At 45.8% G+C, this 26,288-nt stretch overlaps 1 protein-coding gene and 1 pseudogene across 1 annotated transcript in view; both read left to right on the top strand.

Annotated features, from left to right (window-relative positions):
• LOC147122552 (multimerin-1-like) overlaps window positions 1-24,681 on the top strand; it is an 80,935-nt gene extending 56,254 nt beyond the window's left edge. Inside the window, exons 6-8 of the mRNA XM_086006607.1 lie at window positions 4,144-6,147; window positions 11,912-12,058; window positions 20,013-24,681. Of these exons, the coding sequence (XP_085862733.1) occupies window positions 4,144-6,147; window positions 11,912-12,058; window positions 20,013-20,434 (2,573 nt within the window). The 3' untranslated portion in view covers window positions 20,435-24,681. The remainder of the gene's footprint in view (window positions 1-4,143; window positions 6,148-11,911; window positions 12,059-20,012) is intronic.
• On the top strand, window positions 23,771-23,867 carry LOC147122553 (U5 spliceosomal RNA; annotated as a pseudogene).
• Window positions 24,682-26,288: the final 1,607 nt, after the last annotated feature.

Here is a 26,288-nt window from a genome sequence, read left to right as displayed (position 1 = left end):
TTGTGTTAGGAAGTCTCTGGTCCTGGGTGCTTGACAGTAGTTGTCTGGGCGGCCTTCCCTTCTGGCTATGAACATCTAGAGTTAAAGACAGCCGCAGAAAGACTTACTGACAGTCAGGTCCAGGAAAGACTGTGAAGTCAGTCAGGTTTTTAAAAACAGAAAGCTTTGACCATCTCAGGAGGAGAATGTAGAAGAGTAGTTAATAGTTCAATAGCAAAATACTGCGGATGCTGGAAATCTGAAATAACAACAGAAAATGCTGGAAAAACTCAGCATCGTGAGCAGCGAATAAATTGCTGCTCACGAGGCGGTCTCCTCTACAGTGGGGAGACCAAACGCAGATTGGGCGGCCGCTTTGCGGAACACCTCCGTTCAGTCCATAAGGGTGACCCTGAGCTTCCGGTCGCCTGTCACTTTAATTCTCCGCTTCACTCCCACTCTGATCTCTCTGTCCTCGGCCTCTTACATTGTTCCAATGAAGCTCAACGTAAGCTCGAGGAACAGCACCTCATCTTTCGATTAGACACTTTACAGCCTTCTGGACTCAACATTGAGTTCAACAATTTCAGACTATAATCCCTGCTCCCATTTTTCATGTTGTATGATTTTGCCATTCCCATTTGCAACATTTTATCTTTCCTGCCTCTTACCTTAGCACAGAATGTTCCTTCGATTCCTTCCTCCCCTCCCACCCTCCCTGTCTCTGCACTTGCTTAATATCTGTTACATCTCCAGCTTTTTCCAGTTCTGATGAAGGGTCCCAGACCTGAAACGTTAACTCTGTTTCTCTCTCCATGGCTGCTGCCTGGCCTGCTGAGTGTTTCCAGCATTTTCTGTTGTTATTTTAGTAGTTAATAGTTATTTTGTTTAACTCAAGCAAGATGACCCACTGACATGGGGAAGTGTAGCACATTCATTAATTTTATATTACTATGCAATGACTGCTGGCCATGGGTCTGAAGTTGCAGCCCTCATAGAACAAGTGGACAGTCTTAGTTGCGCTCATTGAACTAGGTGTGTCCAATCACAACTGTTGTCCTATATGTTCACTTGCTGTGTAATAAAGCAGCTTAATGATTGTATCTCACCTCAACATATCAAATGCTTTTAAGTCTGCCAAGAAAATAGGAGAGACATGCAAGGGCACATGCAAAAGATACGAATATCTAGTTCAGATCACCAAGGGGTGCGTGGTTGCACTGCTGGGTTATAATGAAAGAAATAACTTGCATTTATACATCACCTTTCATGGCCTCAGGACGTCCCAAAGTGTTTTACAGCCAATGAAGTACTTTTCTTCTGAAGTGTAGTCACTGTTGTGATGTAGGAAACGCGGCAGCCAATTTGCGCACAGCAAGGTCCCACAAACAGCAATGATATAATGACCAGATAATCTGTTTTAGTGATGTTGGTTGAGGGATAAATATTGGCCAGAAAACAGGAGCACTCCCCTGCTCTTCTTTGAATAGTGCCATGGGATCTTTCACCTCCACTTGAAAGGACAGGCAAGGCCTTGGTTTAATGTCTCACCCGAAAAACAGCACCTCCAACAGTGCAGCACTCCCTCGGGACTGCACTGAAATGTCAGCCTAGAGTAGGTGCTCAAGTCTCTGATGTGGTGCTCAAACCCAAGACCTTCTAGACTCAGAGGCGAGCGTACTACCACTGAGCCATGGCTGATACCTCTATGCTATCATCATAGTTATATATTGGGTAACCCCTCGACATGAGATGCTCAGTCCAGTTATGGGAGCGACCAGCAGTGAGGTATCCGAGAGGATATCTAAGGCAAGACCCCAAACTTGTAACATCCTCTTTAAGTGAAAAATGGGACAATGTGTGTGTGTCTTTGGAATGAATGACTTACTGATAAGAACATAAGAAATAGGAGCAGGAGTAGGCCATTCGGCCCATTGAGCCTGCTCCACCATTCAATAAGATCATGGCTGATCCTCGACCTCAACTCCACTTTCCCACCCGATCCCCATATCCCCTGATTCCCTTAGTGTCAACATATCTATTGATCTCAGCCTTGAATATACTCAACGACTGAGAATCCCCAGCCCTCTGGGGCAGATAGAATCTGAGGAAGGCACAGCTTTGAAATGGGCAATTCCTGAGAATCCAATTTCATGAGGCAGGTTGTTAATTAAAAGAGGAAAAAAAAACACCTCCGAGGGGAAAGGGTAGGGCCCATTAGGGACCAAAGTGGCAATCTGTGTGTAGAGCCAGAGGATGTAGGCGGGGTTTTAAATGAATTTTTTGCCTCAGTGTTCACTATGGAGAAAGACGATGCAGACATAGAAATCGGGCAAGGGGACTGTGACATACTTGAACATATTAGCATCGAGAGGGAGGAGGTGCTAGCGGTTTTAGCAGGCCAAAAAGTGGATAAATCCCCAGGCCCGGACGAGATGTATCCCAGGCTGCTGTGGGAGGCAAAGGAGGAGATTGCAGGGGCTCTGACACTAATTTTCAGAACCTCTCTGGCCACAGGGGATGTACCAGAAGACTGGAGAACAGCTAACGTAGTACCATTATTCAAGAAGGGTAGCAGGGATAAACCAGGGAATTACAGGCCAGTGAGTCTAACATCTGTGGTGGGGAAATTATTGGAAAAAATTCTGAGGGACAAAATTAATCTCCACTTGGAGAGGCAAGGATTAATCAGGGATAGTCAGCATGGCTTTGTCAAGGGTAAATCATGTCTGACAAATCTGATCGAATTTTTCGAGGGGGTGACTAGTGGGGTGGATGAGGGAAATGCTGTGGATGTGGTTTACATGGACTTCAGTAAAGCTTTTGACAAAGTCCCGCATAGGAGACTGGTTAAGAAGGTAAGAGCCCATGGGATCCAGGGTGCCTTGGCGCGTTGGATCCTAAACTGGCTGAGTGGCAGGAGGCAGAGGGTGATGGTTGAAGGTTGCTTTTGTGACTGGAAGCCTGTGTCCAGTGGGGTACCTCAGGGATCGGTGCTGGGTCCCTTGTTGTTCGTGATCTACATAAATGATTTGGATGAGAATGTAAAAGGTATGATCAGTAAGTTCGCAGATGACACGAAAATTGGTGGGGTGGTAAATTGCGAGGAGGAAAGCCTCCGGCTACAGGACGATATAAACGGGTTGGTCAGATGGGCGGAAAAGTGTCAAATGGAATTTAACCCTGAAAAGTGCGAGGTGATGCATTTTGGATGGACAAATAAGGCAAGGGAATACACAATGAGTGGTAGGACCCTAGGAAGTACAGAGGGTCAGAGGGACCTTGGTGTACATGTACATAGATCCCTGAAGGCAGCGGAGCAGGTAGATAAGGTGGTTAAAAAGGCATATGGGATACTTGCCTTCATTAGCCGAGGCATAGAATATAAGAGCAGGGAGGTTATGATGGAGCTGTACAAAACGCTGGTGAGGCCACAGCTGGAGTACTGTGTGCAGTTCTGGTCGCCTCACTATAGGAAGGATGTGATTGCTTTGGAGAGGGTGCAGAGAAGATTCACCAGGATGTTACCTGGGATGGAACGCCTCAGCTATGAAGAGAGGCTGGACAGGCTGGGGTTGTTTTCCTTGGAGCAGAGAAGGCTGAGGGGGGACCTGATTGAGGTGTACAAAATGATGAGGGGCATAGATAGGGTAGATAAAGAGGAACTTTTCCCCTTAGTGGGGGGGTCAATAACAAGGGGGCATAGATTCAGGGTAAGGGGCAGGAGATTTAGAGGGGATTTGAGGAGGAACTTTTTCACCCAGAGGGTGGTTGGAATGTGGAACTCAATGCCTGAAAGGGTGGTAGAGGCAGGAACCCTCACAACATTCAAGAAGCATTTGGATGAGCACTTGAAATGCCATTGCATACAAGGCTATGGACCAAATGCTGGAAAATGGGATTAGACTGGACAGGGATGGATGGGCGGCGCAGACACGATGGGCCGAAGGGCCTCTTTCTGTGCTGTAAAACTCTATGACTCTATGTCAAAGAGGGATTTCTCCTCCGAAATTGTGTTGTGTTGGTGGGTGAAAGTCAATGTAATGAAATAAAACCCGATTCGTTTTGCTAATGGGCACACGGTCACCATGTTAGTGATTTTTCTGCAAACGACTTGTCAAAGAAGAATCACTCCTTTAAATCGACTTAATTTCTTTGTTTCAGCAACTAAATTGAAAGGGATTCCGGAGCTGGTGAAAGAACTTGTAACACAGCAGCTTCGGTCGTTTGAAGACAACATGCAGGAGACGGTAGCTCAGCTCTACAAAACCATTTCAAGTCTGACCGAGGAACTTGAAAGCACTAAAGAAGCAATCGGTCAGCTCAATGGCACCATTCTGGCACTCTCCAGGAACCCCCACTCCAAAACAGAGGAGCCAAATCCTGCAACTGGTGCTGAACTCCAAGAAATTCGGGAGCAAATGGAGCTGCTCCGAGCTGATGTGTCGGTGGCTTGCAGTAACACATCTCAGGAGCTGGATGAAAAGCACAGGTCTCTCCAAACAGAATTGGAAAAGGAACGCGATAGGTTTGGCGTTTTCTTTGAAAGCATGAACCGCACCTTTTCACAGGCAAGAGAGGCTCAGGAGCTGCTGCTCGCCAATCAGATGTTCCCGTCAGGTGTCACTATCTCTGAGGAAGAAGGGACCCGGGTTGAGGAAAGCTTCCAAAAGTATTTGTTCAACATCACCGAAAATGTCAAAACGCAGGGCCGGCTAATATTGCAGTTGTACACTGAAGTAAATGAGCACGAGTTACAGCTCTTCAACTTGACGCATGCAGTTGGCAGCCAGAAGGACCTGGTGACTGGAACTTGCCAAGAGATGGTTGAAGAATGTCAGAGTAACTTGGACACCCGGCTGCTCCAAATGGAGAGTCAAATGCTCGACTTAAACAAGACATTCTCTGATACGTTCGCTCCATTGGATGACATCCTCAACTCAATGAACGAGAGAATTAGCAATTTGTCGTATGATCTCGAAGTCCTTCAACCGGTCGCTGAAGGGCAGGCGCCGCTGGTTGAAAGCGCCGCTGCTGGCCATGGGTCTGAAGTTGCTGCCCTGGTGGAACGATTGGACAATCTCACTTCCACGGTGGACAGCTTCATTGCATTTGTCAGAGGTGCAGCAGAAAGCCAATCGCCTGGAAACCAAAGCCAAGCTGGAGATGAAATATTCGGCGGGGTTCTGGCTGAGTGCCGTCTTGAAATTGAGGATGGGTTGAATGATACAATGACGGTTATTAACGGTGCTGTAGATTCCATCAGAGATGATTATTATATCTTGAAAAATAATGTCACTGATCTGAGGGGATATGTTTTGGAACTGTATTACAAGAATGTTGAAAAGCAGAGCGGTGTTCTGACTGTGATCCCCCAATTTACTCAGTTGAATGACTCTTTTAATGTGCTGCTGGATGACCTGGTGAGACACCAGAATGCTTTGGAGATGATAGGTGCCCTTCAGGATATAAAAGACAACGAGACTGGTGTGCTTCCGAATCTAATGATTGTGTCTCGGTTGTTGAACAGAACTGTGGCCAGGATTGACGAGCACCAACAGATGTTCCAACATCTGGAGGAAACTGTCCTTCGTTCCCCTCCAGAAACCAAAGACTACGAATCACGTATTCTGGCACTGGAGTCACGGCTGAGCTCCATGGCGGCGAGCTCCAAATCTTTACTGAAAATCAAGAAACCCAAAGCGGCCCAGGAAGGCAAAGTCCAGCTCGCTCCTCCAAAGTACCGGGAACTGAGCCGCAAAGTGTCAGGATTGCAGTCCAAATGGATTGACTTGAACGACAGGGTCTCCCGACTGAAAGAAGCGACAGGGCAAAGCTGGGCGTGTTGTCAGAATGTAACTCTGCTGGTAGCTCAGGTCAATGCCAGTATTCCACAGACCCCGGTGCCAATGGCAAAGCCAAACATCACAGCCCTTCAAGAGGACCTCAGGGACTTCATGCAGTCTACCAGTGAGGCCACTGCGGCGTTCTTTTTCACTAATATTACAGTGTTTATGGATAGGGCCATTTCTAATATTGTCAGGAATATTACAAAGATCCAGAAACAAATGAAACAGTTGTATAAGAGACCCGGAGCCATCAATAAAACCAACGCCACAACCAGTGCAGGGAGAAGCCAACGTTATGCTGACAACAACATCGATCCAGGTACATGCACTATGATTTATTATTTTACTCCTTCCTTTCAAACACGACTGCTGTTTATGCAGTTGCTCAGCCAGTGTAGAGAGGCACAGATCATTCTGTGAGCGAGACCCAGGTTATTTTGTTAACTGACTAGTAAAGGATAGGGTTAGGGTTAGGAAGGAGGCAGGAAGTGTCAGTGCCACAGGACATCTATCAGAGCAGCAATGCAAAGAACTGGTTAATTTCCAGAACCAGGGGGAGGCATAACCTTTAAAATTAGAGCTAGGTCGTTCAGGGGGTGATGTCAGGAAGCACTTCTTCACACCAAGGATAGCGGAAATTGGGCACTCTCGCCCCCAAAAAGCTGTTGAGGCTGGGGGGGGGGTCAGTTGAAAATCTCAAAACTGAGATTGATAGATTTTCGTTAGGCAAGGGTATTAAGATTACAGAACCACAGCGGGTAGAGAAAGAGTTAAGATACAGATCGCCCATGATCTAATTGATTGGCAGAACAGGCTGGAGGGACTGAATGGCCGACTCCTGTTCCTATATGTAGTTGGCCATACGGAACCGTGCAATATTAAATGCTTTATGTATGCAGTATTTGTGCCCCTCCCGATTTTTAATTGATGGGAGCAAGAATTCAACATTGTGCCCGTTTTATGGGCGTAAAATGGGCGTAGCAATGATAAATTTAGCTGCAGGAAGGCGGGCACCTGATTTGCGCGGGTGCCGGCGTCACTGCGAAAGTTGGCAGGGCCTTTCTTTAGGTGGCTATGGCCAGCGCCTGAAATGAGCGCAGGCCTTGTTTCAATATTGAAATGAGGCTCCTGTGCCCATATCCGAACCTGCTGGCGTAATTGGTGAAAGGTAGTCGGATATTGGGTTGCCACAAGCTCCAACTGTATTTTCGGGCACTGCAGTGGCCTAGCCAGTGGTTCTTTGTGGAAGAAGCCTGCAAATAAAACATTTTTTTTTGTTGAAAACCTGCCTTAAGGTGGAGCCAGGGGAGAGCAGGCGAGCTCCTCTTGCCTCCGCTGTGGCCGGTGTCGGCCCGTGCTCAACCCTCTCCCGATCACCTCCCTAGCGGGCTCAGGTGTGGGCCTCAAATCTACCAGGCCCCATCCGGCGAGCTGCATCTGGGCGCCCGATCGACACTTGCAGCTTGCTGGAATTATGGTGACGAGGCCCGAGGACCAATTCAGGATGGTCCTCGGGCCTTCCGGCTTGGGCTGGAATCAGGCCTGGTTTTGGTTGCTAACTGAATGTAGGCCCCATTGTTCCCCCTTTCGTTTAACTTCACTGACTTCCATTCCTTCCTCCAGGAAAGCACTTATCCTCCAATAGACATCCTGCCCAACATAATGGCTGGGAATAAAATAATAATTAACAAGCTATCCTCCTGTAGAAGAATATCCCAGTCTGCCAACACCTTCAGGTGCACCGCCAGTGCTGCTCCCCGATCGTCCCACCGAGTGGAGTGCTTGAGCAATGTCGGAATTGCGGCCCATGGAATTTCAGAGCCCCGGTCTTGACTCACATACGCAATCATGATTCCCTAAAAAGATGAGTTTCAACAAACTTGGCCTGGCTATCTTTTTAGGGAATCATGATTGCAAATGTGAGTCAAGACCGGGGCTCTGAAATTCCATGGGCCGCAATTCCGGCACTTACACTCGGATCAAGCCCAACAGTGCCCTTAAACGCTGACACCATCAGTGCCCACGTCACATTATAGGAACATAGGCACAGGAGGAGGCCAGTCAGCCCCTCAAGCCTGTTCCACCATTTAATTCGATTATGGCTGATCTGTGTCTTAGCTCCATCTGCCTGCCTTGGTTCCATATCCCTCAACGCTCTATCAATCGCAGTTTTGAAATTGTCAATTGACCCCCAGTCTCAACAGCTTTTTTTCAGGGCGAGAGTTCCAGATTTCCACAAAATCTTGTGTGAAGAAGTGCTTCCTGACATCATCCCTGAACGGCCTAGCACTAATTTTAAGCTTATGCCCCCTTGTTCTGGACTGCCCATCCAGAGGAGGTAGCTTCTATCTACCTCATCAAATACTTTAATCATCTTAAGCACCTCAATTATATCACCCCTTAATCTTCTATACTTGAGGGACTACAAGCCTAGTCTATGCAACTGATCCTCATAATTTAGCCCTCTAAACACTGGTATCATTCTGGTGAATCTGCGCTGTACTCTCTCCAAGGCCAATATATCCTTCCTGAGGTGCGGGGCCCAGAAGGGGGACCTGCAGTTATATAAATAAATTCTGGATCCATCAAAGGTCCAGGCCATGATCCCAGCCTAGACCCCCTCCTTCCCTTCCCAATGCGGTCTACTTCCGCCCTTCAAGAGGCTAGTATGTCTCTTCTCGCTTAGCATACTGTTATAAATCTCATCATCAAGAAACTACTTATGAAATAACGCTGGACGGCCAGCTGGTGGCGCCGTCCAAGGAGTATAAATACTTGGGCATGGGCCCTAGCTTGCCAGGGACATTTTGTAAGACAAGGAACTAGTGAAGTACAACTAGACCTCCATGTTCTGAAACAAGTTGATTAAAGCCTTGCTTTATACTCAAACCAAGTGCGTAGTGAGTTTTATTACGTCACATACCAGTAGCCAAAGTTACGTCGGGTCCTTATGAGGCTAGGGGGCAGTGTAGCCCCTACCTCCTTATGTTGATGGCCTTGTAGGGATGGGCAGAGGATCTGCCCCCACAAGACCATCCCAGAAACATTTCCCCCCCGCCTCCCAGAAACATTTCCCCCCCGCCTCCCCTTGGCAAGTCCGGGTCCCGGTGGAGATTGTTGCCATTCCGGAAGAGGTGAATCTTTGGAATTCTCTACCCCAGAGGGCTGTGGATGCTCAGTCGTCGAGTATATTCAGGACTGAAATTGATAGATTACTGGACTCTAGGGGAATCAAGGGATATGGGGATCGGGCAGGAAAGTGGAGTTGAGGTAGAAGATTAGCCATGATCTTATTGAATGGCGGAGCAGGTTTGAGGGGCCAAATGGCCGACTCCTGCTCCCATTTCTTACATTGTTATGTTACCATGGGATTTCACCGGATCAGTCGAGGAATTTCGGCCCCCTGGAATTCTAACTCGTATCGATCAGCTCAGCAATTAACGCACTGTACATTAACGGAGATCTCAATATTTGTTGCATTGAGAGTTCAGAGCTTGGGCCTATCAGAAGCTCTTTTTGCAAACACGAGAAAGTCTCTCTATCCCCAGATGATTTTGGAGTGAGAAAGAAAAAAATGTGCCTGAATTTTGAGCTGAGCTACAAAATCACAAGAGTGACAGAGAAAGCTGCCGCAGCAGTTCACTGGGATGGATCGTTAGAGCGTAGGCCCGCAGCTCCAACTCATCGCCAACTGAGTTTTTAATTGCGGCCATGACATCAGAAGCAAATGATGAGCGGAGGCAAAATGTGTCTCAACAACAACAACTTGTATTTATATAGCGCCTTTAACGTAGTAAAACATCCCAAGGCGCTGCACAGGAGCGTTATCAAACAAAATTTGACACTGAGCTACATAAGGAGATATTAGGGCAGGTTACCAAAAGCTTGGTCAAAGAGGCAGGTTTTAAAGGAGGAAAGAGAGGTAGAGAGGCGGAGAGGTTTAGGCAGGGAGTTCCAGAGCTTAGGGCCTCGGCAACAGAAGGCACAGCCACCAAAGGTTGAGCGATTATAATCAGGGGTCCTCAAGAGGGCAGAGTTAGAGGAGCGTAGATATCTTGGGGGGGGGGGGCGGCGGGGGAGGTTGTGGGGCTGAAGGAGATTACACAGATAGGAAGGGGGGAGGCCATGGAGGGATTTGAAAACAAGATGAGAATTTTGAAATCAAGGAGCTGTTTAACCAGGAGCCCGTCAAAGGCAAAACTGACACTAATTTGCATGGATTCTTGTGACCAAACATGGAATCAATGGAGTGATAATCGGGCAGTTTGTACAAAGAGCGAGCGATCAGCTCCGCCAGATTACCACCCAGGCAGTGAAGACGAAAATCTAGCCCAGTGTGATTTCATTTTTTTCTCTCTGCCTGGCAGTTCTGTTACAAAAATAATTTTCTTGGTGGATGGACAGTGGGGGTGGCGGTGGGGTGGCTGGGGGTGGGGGCGGATGGGTGGGGGGAACTTACCTGCTCTCAGTTCTCCCTGAGGGATAAGTTGCCTGTCATACATCCGCCTTGAAATCACAGCCACAGTGTTAATTGAAGCTGGAATTACAATGTTGCTGTGTGAAGTTTGTAAGGGACTGACCTTGCTTTGAAGCCAGGTGTTAGCGCCCCGATCCATCACAGGAGAGTTACCGAAGAACTTCTGGCTTTTGCAGCTGCCCTGTGGTGACTGATATTAAAGCCTTGTCTGATTTTATTATAATTGTGATAACAAATTGTGTCACCTGCAGCTCTCTCTAAGGGAAAGGCAGCAGTGATATAAATTGTCTCATTGCAATGCACTCAGTATTGATCATATCTTCAGCTAATACAGTGGAATCACAAAGGCTTCATTTATTGAACTGATCCGTAACTTTTGGTCATTGATTGTTCCTGTCACTCTGTTGGGGGAGACACTATTGTCAGTGACTGCTTTCATACTATTTTGATTAGTGTTAATAAATTAATGTCCATGACTAATAATAGTGAAATACTAGCAGTATACGTCCACACTCTGCATACTGTTTATTACACTCATGTGATTTGAATGACTTGAAACTAGGCTGTTGGGTTGTTAAGAAATGACCTGTCCTGTCCTCTGAGCGTGGCAGTGTCTTCAGTGAAGGAAGACATGTTGCCAGAGTAGGTAGCAGTGGATTTGTTAATGGTAGTACGTTAGGTGAGAGCAGTATCATGAGCAAGAGCAGTAGTATTCTCGAGGAGGGCAATTTACATCTCTGTCCCTTGTAAGCAGGAATTTGAATGTAGGGGTGGCCAAGATTTAGTGAAGACTGGTTGTTGGAGTAAGGATTACGTGATGGTGGGAGATGTGGCTATTGAGTTGAGTGGCAGTATTTTGTGGGAAATCTGCGAATTAAATGTTCAACACCAACTTATATATTTATATAGTGGCTTCACAGGAGTGTTACCAAACAAAATTTGACACCGAGCAACTTTAAGAGATATTAGGACAGGTGACCAAAAGCTTGGTCAAAGAGGTAGGTTTTAAGGAGCATCTTAAAGGAGGAAAGAGAGGTAGAGAGGCGGAAAGGTTTAGGCAGGGAATTCCAGAGCTTAGGACCTAGGTGATGAAAACCGGGGATGCACAAGAGGCCAAAATTGGAGGAGTGCAGAGATCTGAGAGAGATGTTACAGTTGGAGGAGGTTACAGAGATAGGGAGGGGGCGAGGGATTTGAAAACAAGGATGATAATTTTAAATGCGAAGGGTTGTCAGACCAGGAGCCAATGTAGGTCAGTGTGCACGGGGTGCTGCTACAGTGTCTGCACGCATGGAAACCACAAGATTCAACTTCATGAAGTAGCCATTTTCACAAGACGTGCCGGTGGCTATTATATCAACTAATGCTTCCCACCTACAGCAGACAAAACCAGCCGAGTATATGGCAACAGTAGTTTTGGGGGGGAGATAACCAGCAGATTCAATTAACCTGATGGCTGCTTCAGATGACAAGGATCATACTGTCAGAGGAGGATGGTACCTATGGAGGAGACTGAGTGTTTTCAAAACTTCTCTGTGCTAATGTAAAGAGAGAACTGTGGAATCCTAATCTACGATATAACGACTGTTACCATCTGTATTCGCAGTGGAGTCTGTCAGCTGCAGCAGTGCCCCATGCCAGAACGGTGGTACGTGTATTAATCAAAGGAAAGGCTTCGTATGTGCCTGCCGCCCCCCATTTGGAGGTCCCAGCTGTGACATAAAGCTGCTGGATGAAAATGCCTTGAAGACAGGTGAGGTTCTTCGATTTTCCATCTATTTAAGCTCTCAGCACAGTAGACAAGTCCCGGCCCCTGGAGCAAGCAACAGGGGTATATTTTTACCTTATGAATTTTCCAATTGAGTGGACCAGAAGGAGCCCCTTTTCTTTTCAGTAGTGCCATGGGCTGTTGCATCAATGGAACAATCCAACGCCCGTTAATAAGATCTCAACTTGTGTGTGGTTTTAAAGCGGACAGCAATCAACTATTCCAGTTCAAAGGCATTGTGGTACAGTCAAACCTATTAGCATATCACTTATTAAATCACATTGGAAGTAGCCCAAATAGGGTCTGATTTGGTTTGTAAAACATGTACTAAATTTTTGCCGTACTATTTATTCAGCATTTTATTCACACCCTAAAGCAAACTAATTAAGATCTTGAATTTGCTCCAAATGCTCAATTAGTGACATTGATATTGCTGGTCCATTTTTTAGCATTTATATTCAAGTTCGGATCCTCTCTCTCCACGTCCTCCCCACCCCCTCCAAAAACATAATTCAGTGACTCGAAATTTAAAATCCCACAAATACACACTAAGGAGGAGTGAGGAAAGGTGATGAACTTTGCTGGACAAACAGACCGAAGGTTGGCTTGGATCTAGTGCAGTCCGTAGGGTAACAATGACTGTCCGCCTTGGCTCAGTGGTAGCACTCCTGCCTCTGACTTGGGAAAGGTCTTGATTTCAAGCCTCGCTCGAGAGAGAATTTTTTTTTTTCATTCCTCCTCGGGATGAGGGCGTCGCTGGCAAGGCCGCATTTATTTCCCATTCCTAGCTGTCCTGAGAAGGTGGTGGTCAACCTTTTTCCTGAACCGCTGCATTCCGTATATTTTTTTTTGTCGGGGTTTGATACAACGGAGTGGCTTGCGCGGCCACTTCAGAAGGCGGTTAAGAGTCAACCATGTTGATGTGGGACTTGGGGTTTCCCACTCTGGTTCGATGGATCCCTGGAGGTTTCATCACATGACCTCCTGTCTCCAGCTTACCCGTCCAGTCAAACAGTTTTTTCCCCTGTCTCCAATTTTTTTAAAACTAATAAAAGCATTTAAAGAAAATGGAAAAAAACCACAATTTTCTTATGACTTTTCTCCTACGTTGTTTCCTCTCTCTGTAATCTCCTCCAGCCCCACAACGCCCCGCCCCCCCCCCCCCACCACCGAGATATCTGCACTCCTCTAATTCTGCCCTCTTGAGCATCCCTGATTATGATCACTCAACCATTGGTGGCCGTGCCTTCTGTTGCCGAGGTCCTAAGCTCTGGAATTCCCTGCCTAAGCCTCTCCACATCTCAACCTCTCTTTCCTCCTTTAAGACGCTCCTTAAAGCCTACCTCTTTGACCAAGCTTTTGGTCACCTGCCCTAATTTCTCCTTGTGTGGCTCGGTGTCAAATTTTGTCTGATAATCGCTCCCGTTTTACTACGTTAAAGGCGCTACATAAATACAGGTTGTTGTTGTTTGCTGCAGTGTCCAGGACATTAATGTTTAATTCCTGGAGACTCCAAGACAATCGTGGAGGGTTGCCGACCCTAGTGGGACTGTAGTCACATATAGGCCAGACTGGTTAAGGACAGCAGTTTTCCTTCCCTAAAGGACATTAGTGAACCAATTGGGTCTTTACAAGAATCCGATAGCTTCATGCTCACATTTACTGAGACCAGATTTTTAAAAAACTGAATTTAACTTCTCAAACCGCCATGTTGGATTTGAATTCGCATTCGCTGATCATTTAACTTGAGCACATAAGCCAGGCCGACACTTCAGTGAAGTACTGAGCGAGCGCCGCACTTTCGGAGGTGCCGTCTTTCAGATGTGTTGTAAAAGATACCATGGTACTAGTTAAAGAAGGGCCGGGGAGTTCTCCCCGGTGTCCTGGACAACATTTATCCCTCAACCAACATCGCTAAAACAGATTATCTGATCATTAGCACATTGCTGTTTGTGGGGCCTTGCTGTGTGCAAATTGGCTGCCACCTTTCCTACATTACAACAGAGATGACACTTCAGAAGTACTTACATGGCTGTGAATCTTTGTCTGAGTGCAAGTTGTTTGGGTGAAGTGCTTTGGAACATCTGTGAAATACGCTATATAAATATATACGTTCCTTCTTCCTATTGTACAAACACGTAGTGCGTCTGTATCATATCTTGCTCTGATGTTTTAATGGTGCCACGAACAAGGTTGAGCCTCCATTAAAATGGCAAAGGGATGACTTGGGTCCGAGTGCATTGAACACTATATGATAACATAACAGACAGTAATTGCTATCTTCATCTCTCCAGCAAAATAGACACTTCGGATGAACAGCCTCTTGCACCACTAGGTAAAGAAACATTTTAAGATACATTGCGCTCCAGATTCAAACTCCAAGGAAATGATGGTCCCATCCCAGTCACCATTATCTGAAAGATAATGAGAGCGACTGCAATATTCCAGGGGCACGTTAATGGCAAAACCCCTCCTAAGAAAATCGGGGAAATGGAACCATAGACCCTAAGCCCGTCAGGAAATTGGGCATTGGAACTTCAGTTGCATCAGGTTCACATAAAGGTACCAACTGCTAGTGACAGGAGCCCACAGAGAAATATGGAGGCACAGTGATCCTTTTGCCACTTAACATTATACGTACAGAGAATGGATATTAAACAACAAGTTATTTTACTGCTTATGCGCAACACTGTGGGGGTGGGGGGCTAAGTTGGTCCTTGTGCGCCTGTTTTCTGGACGGAAAATGTACCAATTTCTGGGGGCAATCCCTTGTGCCCCCAAGACACGTGACCCCCATGCTGGGTTTGGTGATCTTTCGGTGTCCCACCAGCCGCCTAAAACATGCTCCTTACATATGCAAATGACAGGCCTACGCCTCCTCTGCTAAATTTTACGACCTCAGGAATCCTCAGCAGTTGCTGCGGCTAAGCAGCGGGCAGAAACAAAAACGCAAGTATATATATATATATATATATATTTTGTTAAGTTTAATGTGGAGCTGGGAGTGCTCCTTCCCAGCTCTAAAGCAGTCCTGAGGGGCGTTGCCGGCTTGCGATCCGCCCCACCCCACCCGCCTCCCATTGTCCTCCCTCATCCCCCCGCGGATTGACTCATCCAATTTACTGAAATGAGACCTGAAGCCCAATATTGGGTGAGCCTTAAGCCTCCCGGTTGGGGCGTGAGCTGTCTCCACCCTGTTTGTTCTGCGCCCAAAAATGGGCCACAACCAGCTTCTACCCTTAAAATTTCGGGGGCTTTAAATCCAAATCACTCGTTATGGGCCAAAATCTTTCTAAATGTATCCAAATTGTTCCACTGCAAATTTATTTTAAATTAGAATGTCTGCACCTAAAATGACTAAACACGGCCACGTTACAACATAAGCAGCCACCACTCAGATTTGAGAAGATAGGGTCTGACATGAATCAGTCGTTCATGAAAGAAAGACTTATGAAATAATACTGAGCGGCCTACGGGTGGCGCTGTCCAGGGAGAGTAGAAATACTCGGGCACGGGCCCAGCTTGCTCAGGACATTCTTAACAGGAACTAGTGAAGGACACAACTAGACCTCCATGTTGTAAAACAGTTGATTAAAGCTTTGTTTGACGCTTAGACCAAGTGCCTAGTAGTTTTCTTACGTCAGGATCTCCTTGAAAATTTGGGCGGTAGTGATGCTTTGTGATTGCACTCAGTTAAACTATGAAGTGATTCTCGGCCAGCCATTGCTCAGGACCAAACTCCCCAGGTGACACAAAGGCTTCTTCAGATTGTTAGAAGACATTTGTTGGTCGGACTCAGAGCGTTAGCTTGAAGTAGTGACCCACTTACCTCGTGACAGTCAGTGAGCTGCCAAAAACCTCCATATAAGAAAGAAAGACTTGCATTGATAGGTTCACTAGGTTGATTCCTGGGATGAAGGGATTGACGTATGACGAAAGGTTGAGCCTATACTCATTGGAGTTTAGAAGAATGAGAGGTGATCTTATTGAAACATATAAGATTCTAGTGGGGGTATCTAGAACTAGGGGGCATAGTTTCAGAATAAGGGGTCGCCCATTTAAGACAGAGATGAGGAGGAATTTCTTCTCTCAGAGGGTCGTGAATCTTTGGAATTCTCTACCCCAGAGAGCTGTGGAGGCAGAGTCATTGAATATATTCAAGGCACAGCAAGGTCCCACAAACAGCAATGTGATAATGACCAGATAATCTGTATTTGTTATGTTGGTTGAGGGAGAAATATTGGCGAGGACACCAGGGATAACTCCCCTGCTCTTCTTCGAAATAGTGCCATGGGATCTTTTACGCCACCTGAGAGAGCAGACGGGGCCTCGGTTTAACGTCTCATCTGAAAGACGGCACCTCCGACAGTGCAGCACTCCCTCAGCACTGCACTGGGAGTGTCAGCCTAGCTTTATGTGTTCAAGTCCCTGGAGTGGGACTATGAACCCACAACCTTCTGACTCAGAAGCGAGTGTGCTGCCAACTGAGCCACAGCTGACACATTTATGTGCATTTGCAGACAGCCTTTGCAGTCCTCAGCACGTTTCAAAGCAGTTTACCTCTGAAGTGTAGCCACTGTTATTATGCAAGCAAACACTGCTTTGCACACTTAAGTCCCACAAACAGCAAATGAGATAAATGACCGGTTTATCTGTTATTGATGGCATTGATTGAGGGATGAGTGGTGTGACCTGGGAGAACTCCCTGCTTTTCAAATAGTGCCATGGGATCATTTATGTTTCCCTGAGCAGGCACACAGGGCTTTAATTTAACATCTCATCCAAAAGAAGGTGTAACGATCAATAACATGTCATTCTATAGTGGACACTAGGTGGAGCCGCAGAGCTGCATATAGCTGTATGTATAAGACTACACTACCCAGCTGTATGTATATTATGACTACATTACCCATGAGGCACTAGGCTACCCACAAGGCAGCAGTCAAGATGGAAGCCTCTACAGATGCAGTACCTAGTCCACATGTGCTCAATAAAAGTAGCTAGCAAAAGCTAGCTGTGTTCATAATAAGAATGTCTATTTATTAATAAACATAAGAGAAGGCACCTCCAACAATGCAGCAATCCTTCAATACTGTATGTGTCAGCCCAGATTATAGGCTCAAATCCTGGAGCAGCGCTTGAACTCTTAACCTTCTGAGGTGAAAGCCAAAGTCCTATCAAGAGCCAAGCCAAAGAATTTGCCTTCCATTGTTACACTTCTAAACAAATTGAGGCTTATTTGTGGGTAACTTGGCAGCAGTCACAGAACCTGCTGTGTTTTTCTTTTACAATAACAATGCTTCAAAAACATTTGACCATGGAAACAAAGTGCAATTATTTCACTTTAACTCATTCATTAGGGAGGCCACTTTTGACACTGTTTCCTGATCCAGGTGAGGTGACACATGGGCCAGAGTTTTTTGGGGGGCCAGGGGACGCGTTTGGTGGTGGGTTGGCTGGGAAAATGTTTTTTTTTCACAGCGGGAAGGGAACACGCTGTCGATCCGCCACCACACTAGGCTCCCAGATGTTGGATTTGTCATCGCTGAACAGACCCGATACCAAGCGGCGGGGGAGGCAATTTAGATCATTAGCTGGATTGTTAAGAGGCAATTAAGTATTATTTTAAGCTCACCTTTAGATTTTTAGAATTCGCCAATGGCTTCCCCACTGCTCGGGGATCACATCACGCAAGGAGGTCGGGAGTTGTGTCAGCCTGTGATGATTTCTAAACTTGATAGCTGCAAATGGTCTATAAAATCTCCCATTTCATAGCTATTCACTTTTCAAGGTCGGAAGCTGTTGCTTACTGCATTTGGAAGACAGATTGAGCTTTATGCAGCTAGCAAGTGTTTGGAGCTAACTCTCTATCCAATGTCATTGGAGCAACCTCTCTCACCACTGACTGATCGCTTCTGTCATCGCAACCTCATCTATTCCATCAGCATTGGTGCCCTTGAAAAAATCTCACCTTGGTCCTCAGAATCCCACCACGATCAGCCCCAACACCAGCAGCACCAACAACAACACCAACCACCTCGCAATCACCTGATACTGCACAGGACATCAGCACCCGACCACATTGCTGCCCGGGACGCCAGGGATGGCCTCACCATGGCCAGATTTATTTCACTTGACATTGTACACCCTGGCTGTCACATGATGTGCCAGGTTGGCACCACCCCACACCGACACCATAAAGCATCCCTACAATGCCCAAGCCATTCCTTTCACACTCATCACCATTGTGAGGGGTACCGTTATGTCTCACCATTCACTGCAACTCACTAAGCCACTTCCAAAGGTGCACTCAAATCTGTCCAGGAACTCAAAGTGTTGAAACTAAAGGTTTCAATGTTTGACAACACATTAACAGAAACTTTACATGAACATTGGATAAAACACCAAAGTGGCTACCCTTGTGTGTTGTTAGTTGCTATGATTGGACTAGGATGAGGGTGAGTGTGAGGGGTGACTAGTGAGATGGGAGAAGTGATAATGTAGATAGAGAGGGATGGATAGAGGTGCAAGGTTGGTGTAAGGATGTGCAGGAGTAGGGTATGGAAGGCAGTGTGATGGGGATGTGATGGGTGGCACAGCAGGATGAGTGTGGCTTTGTACTAATGTTTCCTGATCTACTGAGATCATTGAAAGGTTTGCGCTGCTGCAGCCTGGTCCTCCTGACCAAATCCCTGGTTGTGACCTCCTCTGCAATGTGCAACGTTGATCTCCTGGTCTCTTCCGCCCATTGAAAGGGAAGAGGACCTCCCTGTGTGCTGTGACTCCCTCCATAAGCATATGGAGGGAGTCATGGGAGAGCCTGGGTGCAGCCATGCACCTCTATGCAGTGCTTGTCAGTGTTGCAGCACCTCAATGCTGTAGAACACTGACAGCAGAACTATCAAAATCAACTTGAACATCGTTCCTTTAAGGAAACCGGCTGATGACGTGTCATCAAGTGACGTCATCAGACCAGCTCCCTTCAGTTGGCTGGCAAATGCACTGGGTGGGCTTAACAAGTCCAATCAGCGTAAAATTCTTTTCACAGAGCGGGATGGAGCCAGCAGCGGGGTCGTGGCCCGCCACCAACACCAGCCGCACCGGACCTGCCTCGGTAGGCAAAATCGCGGCCATGGAGTTTGTGCAGAGCAGGCTGGGGCTGTGCCAAGCAGGAGTGAACATCAGGCCATGTTCCAAAGCTGAGATGTGCATTTGAGTCCAGTCTAAAAAAACACCTGTCCCCTTAAAGCAGGAGTCAGTGCCATTACAAGGAGGAGCAAAACGACCCTCTGCGCATTCGTGTTGCCATTTTACCCATGGAACAAAGTTTCCCTGATGTAATGGTGAGTGCTTGGGGTCAAGATCTGAAATAATTTTGCCTTTTACTTGAAATATGGAATTTATTCCAATGTAGTGGCAGAGATAAGCTGCCTCACAATAATTAAGTCCCCATTTAATCCTGGTACCTCTGCCCTAAGTTTGGACTTTAGATTTAGAAGACCCAAGTTACTTGTCAAAACCTACATAGAATGTACAGCACAGAAACAGGCCATTCGGCCCAACTGGTCTATGCTGGTGATTATCCTCCGCAGGAGCCTCCTCCCACCCTACTTCATCTCAGCCTATCAGCATATCCTCCTATTCCTTTCTCCCTCGTGTGTTTATCTAGCTTTCCCTTAAATGCATCAATCCTATTCGCCTCCACTACTCCTTGTGGTAGCGAGGTCCACATTCTAACCACTCGCTGGGTAAAGAGGTTCCTCCTGAATTCTATATTGGATTTATTGGTAACTATCTTATATTTAAGCAGAATGCTTACTCCTTGCAGCAGCTTAACATTACTATAGCAGTGGGTAGTGAAAGCATTCAGTACCTCAGGCACCATCTCTTTGTTGTCATCAAATTATTCATCTGATTTTCCTTTTGAATTCTTTGGTAGATTTTTCACGAGGATCCTACAGATACGCCCCGATGGTGACATTCTTCGTAGCGCACACCTACGCGATGAATACTGCCGGTCCAATCAAGTTCAACCACCTCTATGTCAATTATGGTGCTTCCTATGCACCGGGAAGTGGAAAGTTTTTGATTCCTTACCTTGGCGTGTATGTCTTCAAATACACCATTGAGTCCTCCAGCCCACACTTGTCTGGCTACCTGGTGGTGGACGGAGTGGATAAGCTGGCTTTTCAGTCTGAAGATACGGACAGTAGCGTCTCCGGCAGCAGAGTGGTGACAGGCGACGCAGTGCTGGAGCTAAACTACGGGCAAAGAGTTTGGTTAAGATTGACGGCGGGCTCAATTCCAGCAAAGTTTCCACCCGTGACAACATTCGGTGGCTATCTATTGTATCGCACCTAAGATAAACTAACAGCACACATATATAATATATAAACTCCATAAAACCAATAAAGCAGAAGCTAGGGACATTTTATGTAACTTTTATTACTGAATTACTAAAAAAAACATGCTTAACATACTTCTCCTGTTAGAGAAGGATTGAAATCAGTTGGTATTGTTAGATGTTCATTTATTCCTGTGTGTTCTCCTGAGCAAGAATCGATGGAGTCAGAACTTAATCAGCGTTAATTAGTACTGAAGTATCACACCAGTGTCCCCAATCTTTAGAAGTGGCGGTGACAACATTATTTTGTTTTATTTCCTGTTGTGCGCAGTTGTATAAACGTTGACTGTTTTTTTAAAGAAAAGCTCAATGAAATCGCCACAACTGAAAGTTTTATTCAGCGCAGGAAGTACCATCATACGACTTCCTGTGCACATCAATGTCAACAGCTCTGATGAAGGAAGGCAAATGTCGTGACCCCAGAATTCCAAAACTGGGCTTGTCCGTTCTGTAGATTCGGCATGGTTCCCAATCTTGGCACATTGCAAAGGTTCAGATTTTATGGGCACAGTGAGCCTGACAGATCAAAAGACCATTCAGATATCCAGAGAGGTGTTTGTTAAAAGTGCTTTTCACTTGTGTTTTTTGCTGAAGGGCGAGAAGATCTGTGAATTACTTTCATCGTGAGAATGTGTCTCAGTGAAATTTGTCATTGCCAACGCCTTCTCAGGAGATCCCTGTAATTAAATCTCTTCATGGCCTCACCCCTCCCTATCTCTGTAACTATCCTCTGGTCCTACCTCACCCCGACCCTCCCCCAAAATCTCCTTATCCTTTGATTCGGCCCTCCTTCCTTTGATGTGCTATTGGCAGCCATGCCTTCAGCCATCTAGTTCCACTCTCTTGAATTCCTTCCCTACACCCCTCTGCCTCTCCACTGCACTCTCCTTCTGTAAGATCCTCTTTAAGACCCACCTCTTTGGCCATCCCACTTAATATCTTCCTTGGCTCAGCATCTGCTTTTTGTTCTGTGAAGTATCTTGGGTCGTTTTACTATGTTAAAGGTGCTATATAAATGCAACCTTTTGTTGTTGTAGTACTATGAATAATAGTAATAGTGCTAGTAGTAGTACTAATCTGCCCTTGCCTCGGCTCATCCGCTGCAGAAACCCTCATCCATGCCTTTGTCACCTCTAGACTTGACTATTCCAACGCACTCCTGGCCGGCCTCCCACATTCTACCCTCGTAAACTTGAGCTCCTCCAAAACTCTGCTGCCCCGTGTCCTAACTCGCCCCAAATCCCGTTCACCCATCACCCGCTGTGCTCGCTGACCTACATTGGTTCCCGCCTCGATTTTAAAATTCTCATCCTTGTTTTCGAATCCCTCGCCCCTCCCTAAACAGCTCCGCCTCTCTACCTCTCTTTCCTCCTTTAAGACGCTCCTTAAAACCTACCTCTTTGACCAAGCCTTTGGCCATCTGCCCTAATATATCTCCTTATGTGGCTCGGTGTCAAATTTTGTCTGATTGCGCTCCTGTGAAGCGTTTTTGGACGTTTTACTACGTTAAAGGCACCATATAAATACAAGTTATTGTTGTAGTCATACTGGCGGTAGTGATAATAGTAGTAGCAGATCCTGTCCATTTAAGAGTGAGAGATAACAAAGCAGGTTACATCTTTTAAACCAATAACTGTGGGCACAACATACAAGATAGAGACTTGCTCGGTCTGGTTTTTGTTGATTTTGCTTTGCTCAGGCGCAAAATAGAAACTAAATATTCGAGTAAAAATACATGAAGTTTCAGCTGACCCAACATTATAATAAGGGCTGAAGTAAGTGTGCAACTATTGGTCACCACTAAGGATTATTGGGAAATGGAATTATTCCGAGAGGGTGGCAAGAACTTGTGATTGAAGTTGTGGCTGGAGGGCATACTGATGGCCAGTTGGTAATTCCTTGCTGTGTTGCAAAGTACATGCGGTATATTTACCGATAATCAGTAATGTAGTCCTGTACATGGATCTCAACCATATGATCTCAAAGAGTACAGTAGCCTTTGTTCTGAAGTTCTTAAGATGTCACTGGATGGATGTTGTGGGCTGCCAATGGACTGATTTCAATTCAAGTCCATGCAAATAAACTTTGTAATATTTAGGATCATAAAATAATCAGGTTTCGAGTTGACATTATGAAAGAAAAAGTGTGAAGAGAATTTGGCCACTGAAGAGATCAGTTACACCACGTGACTGGATTTATGCCAATGACATTCAACATGTATTTTCCCAACTAGTGGGTGACTGAGTGAAGCATTGGCCTTTCACCTATTGGGCTTGGGTTCACATCTAGTCCAGACAGTTTGGGTGATAGGAACCAAAATGACAAGAGCGCAACCGAGTTAAGACAAACACAGAACAGCTGGAGACATTGGGGTATAAATACGTCTTGGGCAGTGTCGCATTATGGGCAATAGCGAATCGGCAGCCCCTTTTGCTCTCCACCCAATAGCTTTTTATAATTTATAACCCTTCGGCATTAAATTGGAAACATCACTTGGAGATGCCAAAAAATGGCTGGTGTGAGAAGTGGAATTTGCGAACACACACAATACAGATCTTGGGTGACAAGTGACAAAAATGTTCCATTCCCCAAGACCGGCACTCTTCACACCGATGAGCGCAAAATATTGACCATAAAGACTTAGAAGAAAAAAGACTAAAGAAAACCTTTCTTCAAGAGGTGTGCGGTGACCACTTTACGAAATACTTTAGAAAATTGGTAGTGGAAGAAGTGGATGTGAAATGTCACACGTATGTACAGGAAATTACAGTGTAAGACTTGCAAGATTGACAATACTGGGACCGCCCAAAGAAAATTTGAACCTGTTCTTTCATGATATTCCTCCCTCTCCCTGACAACTGACATGTATAACCTTTCATAATCCACCAAAATCTGTCCCCACTTTCCTACTCCTCGCCCAACAAAGACTGTCACCCCCTGCTTTATGCCCGAGTCAACAATCCATAAAACCTGTTTCTGCTATCAGATCTATCAGAGACTTTATTCTACCAATATTTGAAGGGACGGTCTTAATTTGAGGGTCCCGGGCCCTCCGGATGATGTGCGTGCTTTTAACGCGCTGACACAAAACAAATCTCATTATATGGTTTAAATCTCTTGTGTCCCAAAACTGTCTCATTGTGGTGCTAATTCTGTGGCAAATTAGCCTCCTTCAAACTGGGCAAAAAAAAAATCAGCTCCTTTGCTTGAGGTGAAATTCCTCTTTTAATGACAAATGGGAGAATGTTTCTTGCTCACCATAATTAGTTAAATCGCAAGAATGCGCAGTTCTGATTTCCCTTCAGATGGTATTAATATTTCGCCTTTCACTAAAGATTTCCGTGGAGTGGAAAATTTTGTGTTTTTTGAGGCTCTGCTTGTTGTTGGGCTTTTTCCAATATTAAATAAGACAACTCCTGTAAGTGCAATTTTCTTAGCTGGCTATTAATTAGGAAGAAAGTCGGGCATCTTGCCATTTTTCGATACGAAGGGGAAAAACTCTTCTTGAAAAAGGAGCAGGAGTAGGCCATTCAGCTCTTCGAGCCTGTTCCACCATTCAACAAGATCATGGTTGATTTTCGACCTCAACTCCACCTTCCCGCACTATCCCCGTATCCCTTGGTTCCCTTACTGCCCAAAGATCAATCGATCTCTGTCATGAATATACTCAACGACTGAGTGTCATGAATCTTGCCATTCATGTAGAAATGACTCATGAGATAACACTGGGTGGCCAGCTGGTGGAGCCGTCCAAGGAAAGTATAAATACTCGGGCGTGGGCCCAGCTTGCTCAGGATGTTTCTGTAACCAGGAACTAGTGATGTAACTAGAAACTCATGGTTGTGAAACAGTTGATTAAAGCCTTGTTTTATACTCAAACCAAGTGCTTAGTAGTTTTCTTACGTCAATACAGAAATCGAAACGACTGCGGCTCTTCGTGGTCTGCTATATCCGCTAGAAGGAAGTCGTCGGACTTCCAAATCTTTCAGGCAGGAAGAATGTCATGAATCTTACCATTCATGTAGAAATGACTCATGAGATAACACTGGGCGGCCAGCTGGTGGCGCCGTCCAAGGAAAGTATAAATACTCAGGCGTGGGCCCAGCTTGCTCAGGACGTTTTTGTAACCAGGAACTAGTGATGTAACTAGCAACTCATGGTTGTGAAACAGTTGATTAAAGCCTTGTTTTACACTCAAACCAAATGCTTAGTAGTTTACTTATGTCACTGAGCATCCACAGCCCTCTGGGGTAGAGAAGTCCAAAGATTCACAACTCTTCGAGTGAAGAAATTTCTCCTCATCTCAGTCCTAAATGGCTGACCCCTTATTCTGAGACTGTTACCCCTACTTCTTAACTCCCCAGCCAGGGGGAAACATCCTTCCAGCATCTACCCTGTCAAGCCCCTTAAGAATTTTATACCTTTCAATGAGATCACCTCTCATTCTTCTAAATACACTACATCCATTGGTTCCCCCTTATCTACCCTGCTAGTTACAACCTCAGAAACTGTGTTGACTCTGCCCAATCATATTATGATTTTCCAGGTGCTCTGTTACCATGTCCCTAATAATAGATTCTAGCATTTTCCCTACTACTGATGTCAGGTTAACTGGTCTAACTGGAGAGAGTTTTCTCTCTCCCTCCTTTCTTGACTAGCTGGGTTACATTTTCTACCTTCCAATCTGCGGTGACCATTCTAGAATCTAGGGAATTCTTGCATTTATATAGCACCTTTCACGACTTCAGGGCATCCCAATGTGCTTTACAGCTAATGAAGTACTTTTGGAGTGTAGTCACTGTTTTAATGTAGGAAACGCAGCAGCTAATTTGCACACAGCAAGCTCCCACAAACAGCAATGTGGTAAGGACCAGATAATCTGTTTTAGTGATGTTGATTGAGGGATAAATAGTGGCCAGGACACACCTGCTCTTCTTCGAAATAGAGACATAGGATCTTTCACATCAACCTGAGAGGGCTGGCGGGGGCCTCGGATTAACATCTTATCAGAAAGGCGGCATTATAAGACAATAGACAGCAGTACAGCTGTGTGTAGGTTGCTTCTTTATGCTGTGCTTATAATGTACACATATATAACTATAATATCCCAATGTAACCTTTTACAGTTCAGTCAGCTCTTTATAAGAATTTAATTCACCTAAATGTAACTTTGAATAGCAACTGAAAGGGCTCGATTTTGTCAATGGGGAGCTTTTGGAGGCGGGACTCCCACTTTTTGGGGTTTAGTCCCGCCTCCATCGACTTGTGGCCAACCCACACTACTTTCTCTTGATTGACCTTGTTAAGCCCGCCCAGCGGGCTCAGCAGGCCAATTAAGGGACACCTGGTTACTGGTGACGTCAGCGATTGACATTTCCTCTGTCAAGAGCTTTTGACAGATGAAAAATCAGCGTTTGACAGTCTCTGTGAAGTTGTCAAACACTGACAATCTGTCTTCGAACTTGAGTCCTTCTACTCAGACTCAGTTAGAGAACTCTCCAGACCAGAGAGCAGAGGCTGCAGCTTTTGACAGTTCAGCGGCCATTCTGCTTTCTGTGCCGGTGAGCTGAGGGACTCCCGAGAACTGAAGGAAGGAAGCCTGCAGGAGAAAGTAAAGGTAAGTAAAACTTATTAAAACACTTTACACTTACCTCACACACTTACCTCTGCACACATGCACCCATCACTCACCTGCACAACGGACATCTCGACCCCTCCAACTCCTGCAGACCCACGGCCTGCCTCGCTAACTTGGCGGGGTTCGGAGCTGTCAGACAGCCCACAATTCAGGGCTAAAAATAGGGATTAGGC

This window comes from Somniosus microcephalus, chromosome 2, assembly GCF_052327205.1.
Source record: "Somniosus microcephalus isolate GS21.2 chromosome 2, FLI_Smic_1.0, whole genome shotgun sequence".
Classification (NCBI taxonomy): domain Eukaryota; kingdom Metazoa; phylum Chordata; class Chondrichthyes; order Squaliformes; family Somniosidae; genus Somniosus; species Somniosus microcephalus.
Note: the sequence above shows the minus strand (reverse complement) of the source record. Positions and strands in the feature narration are given on the sequence as shown.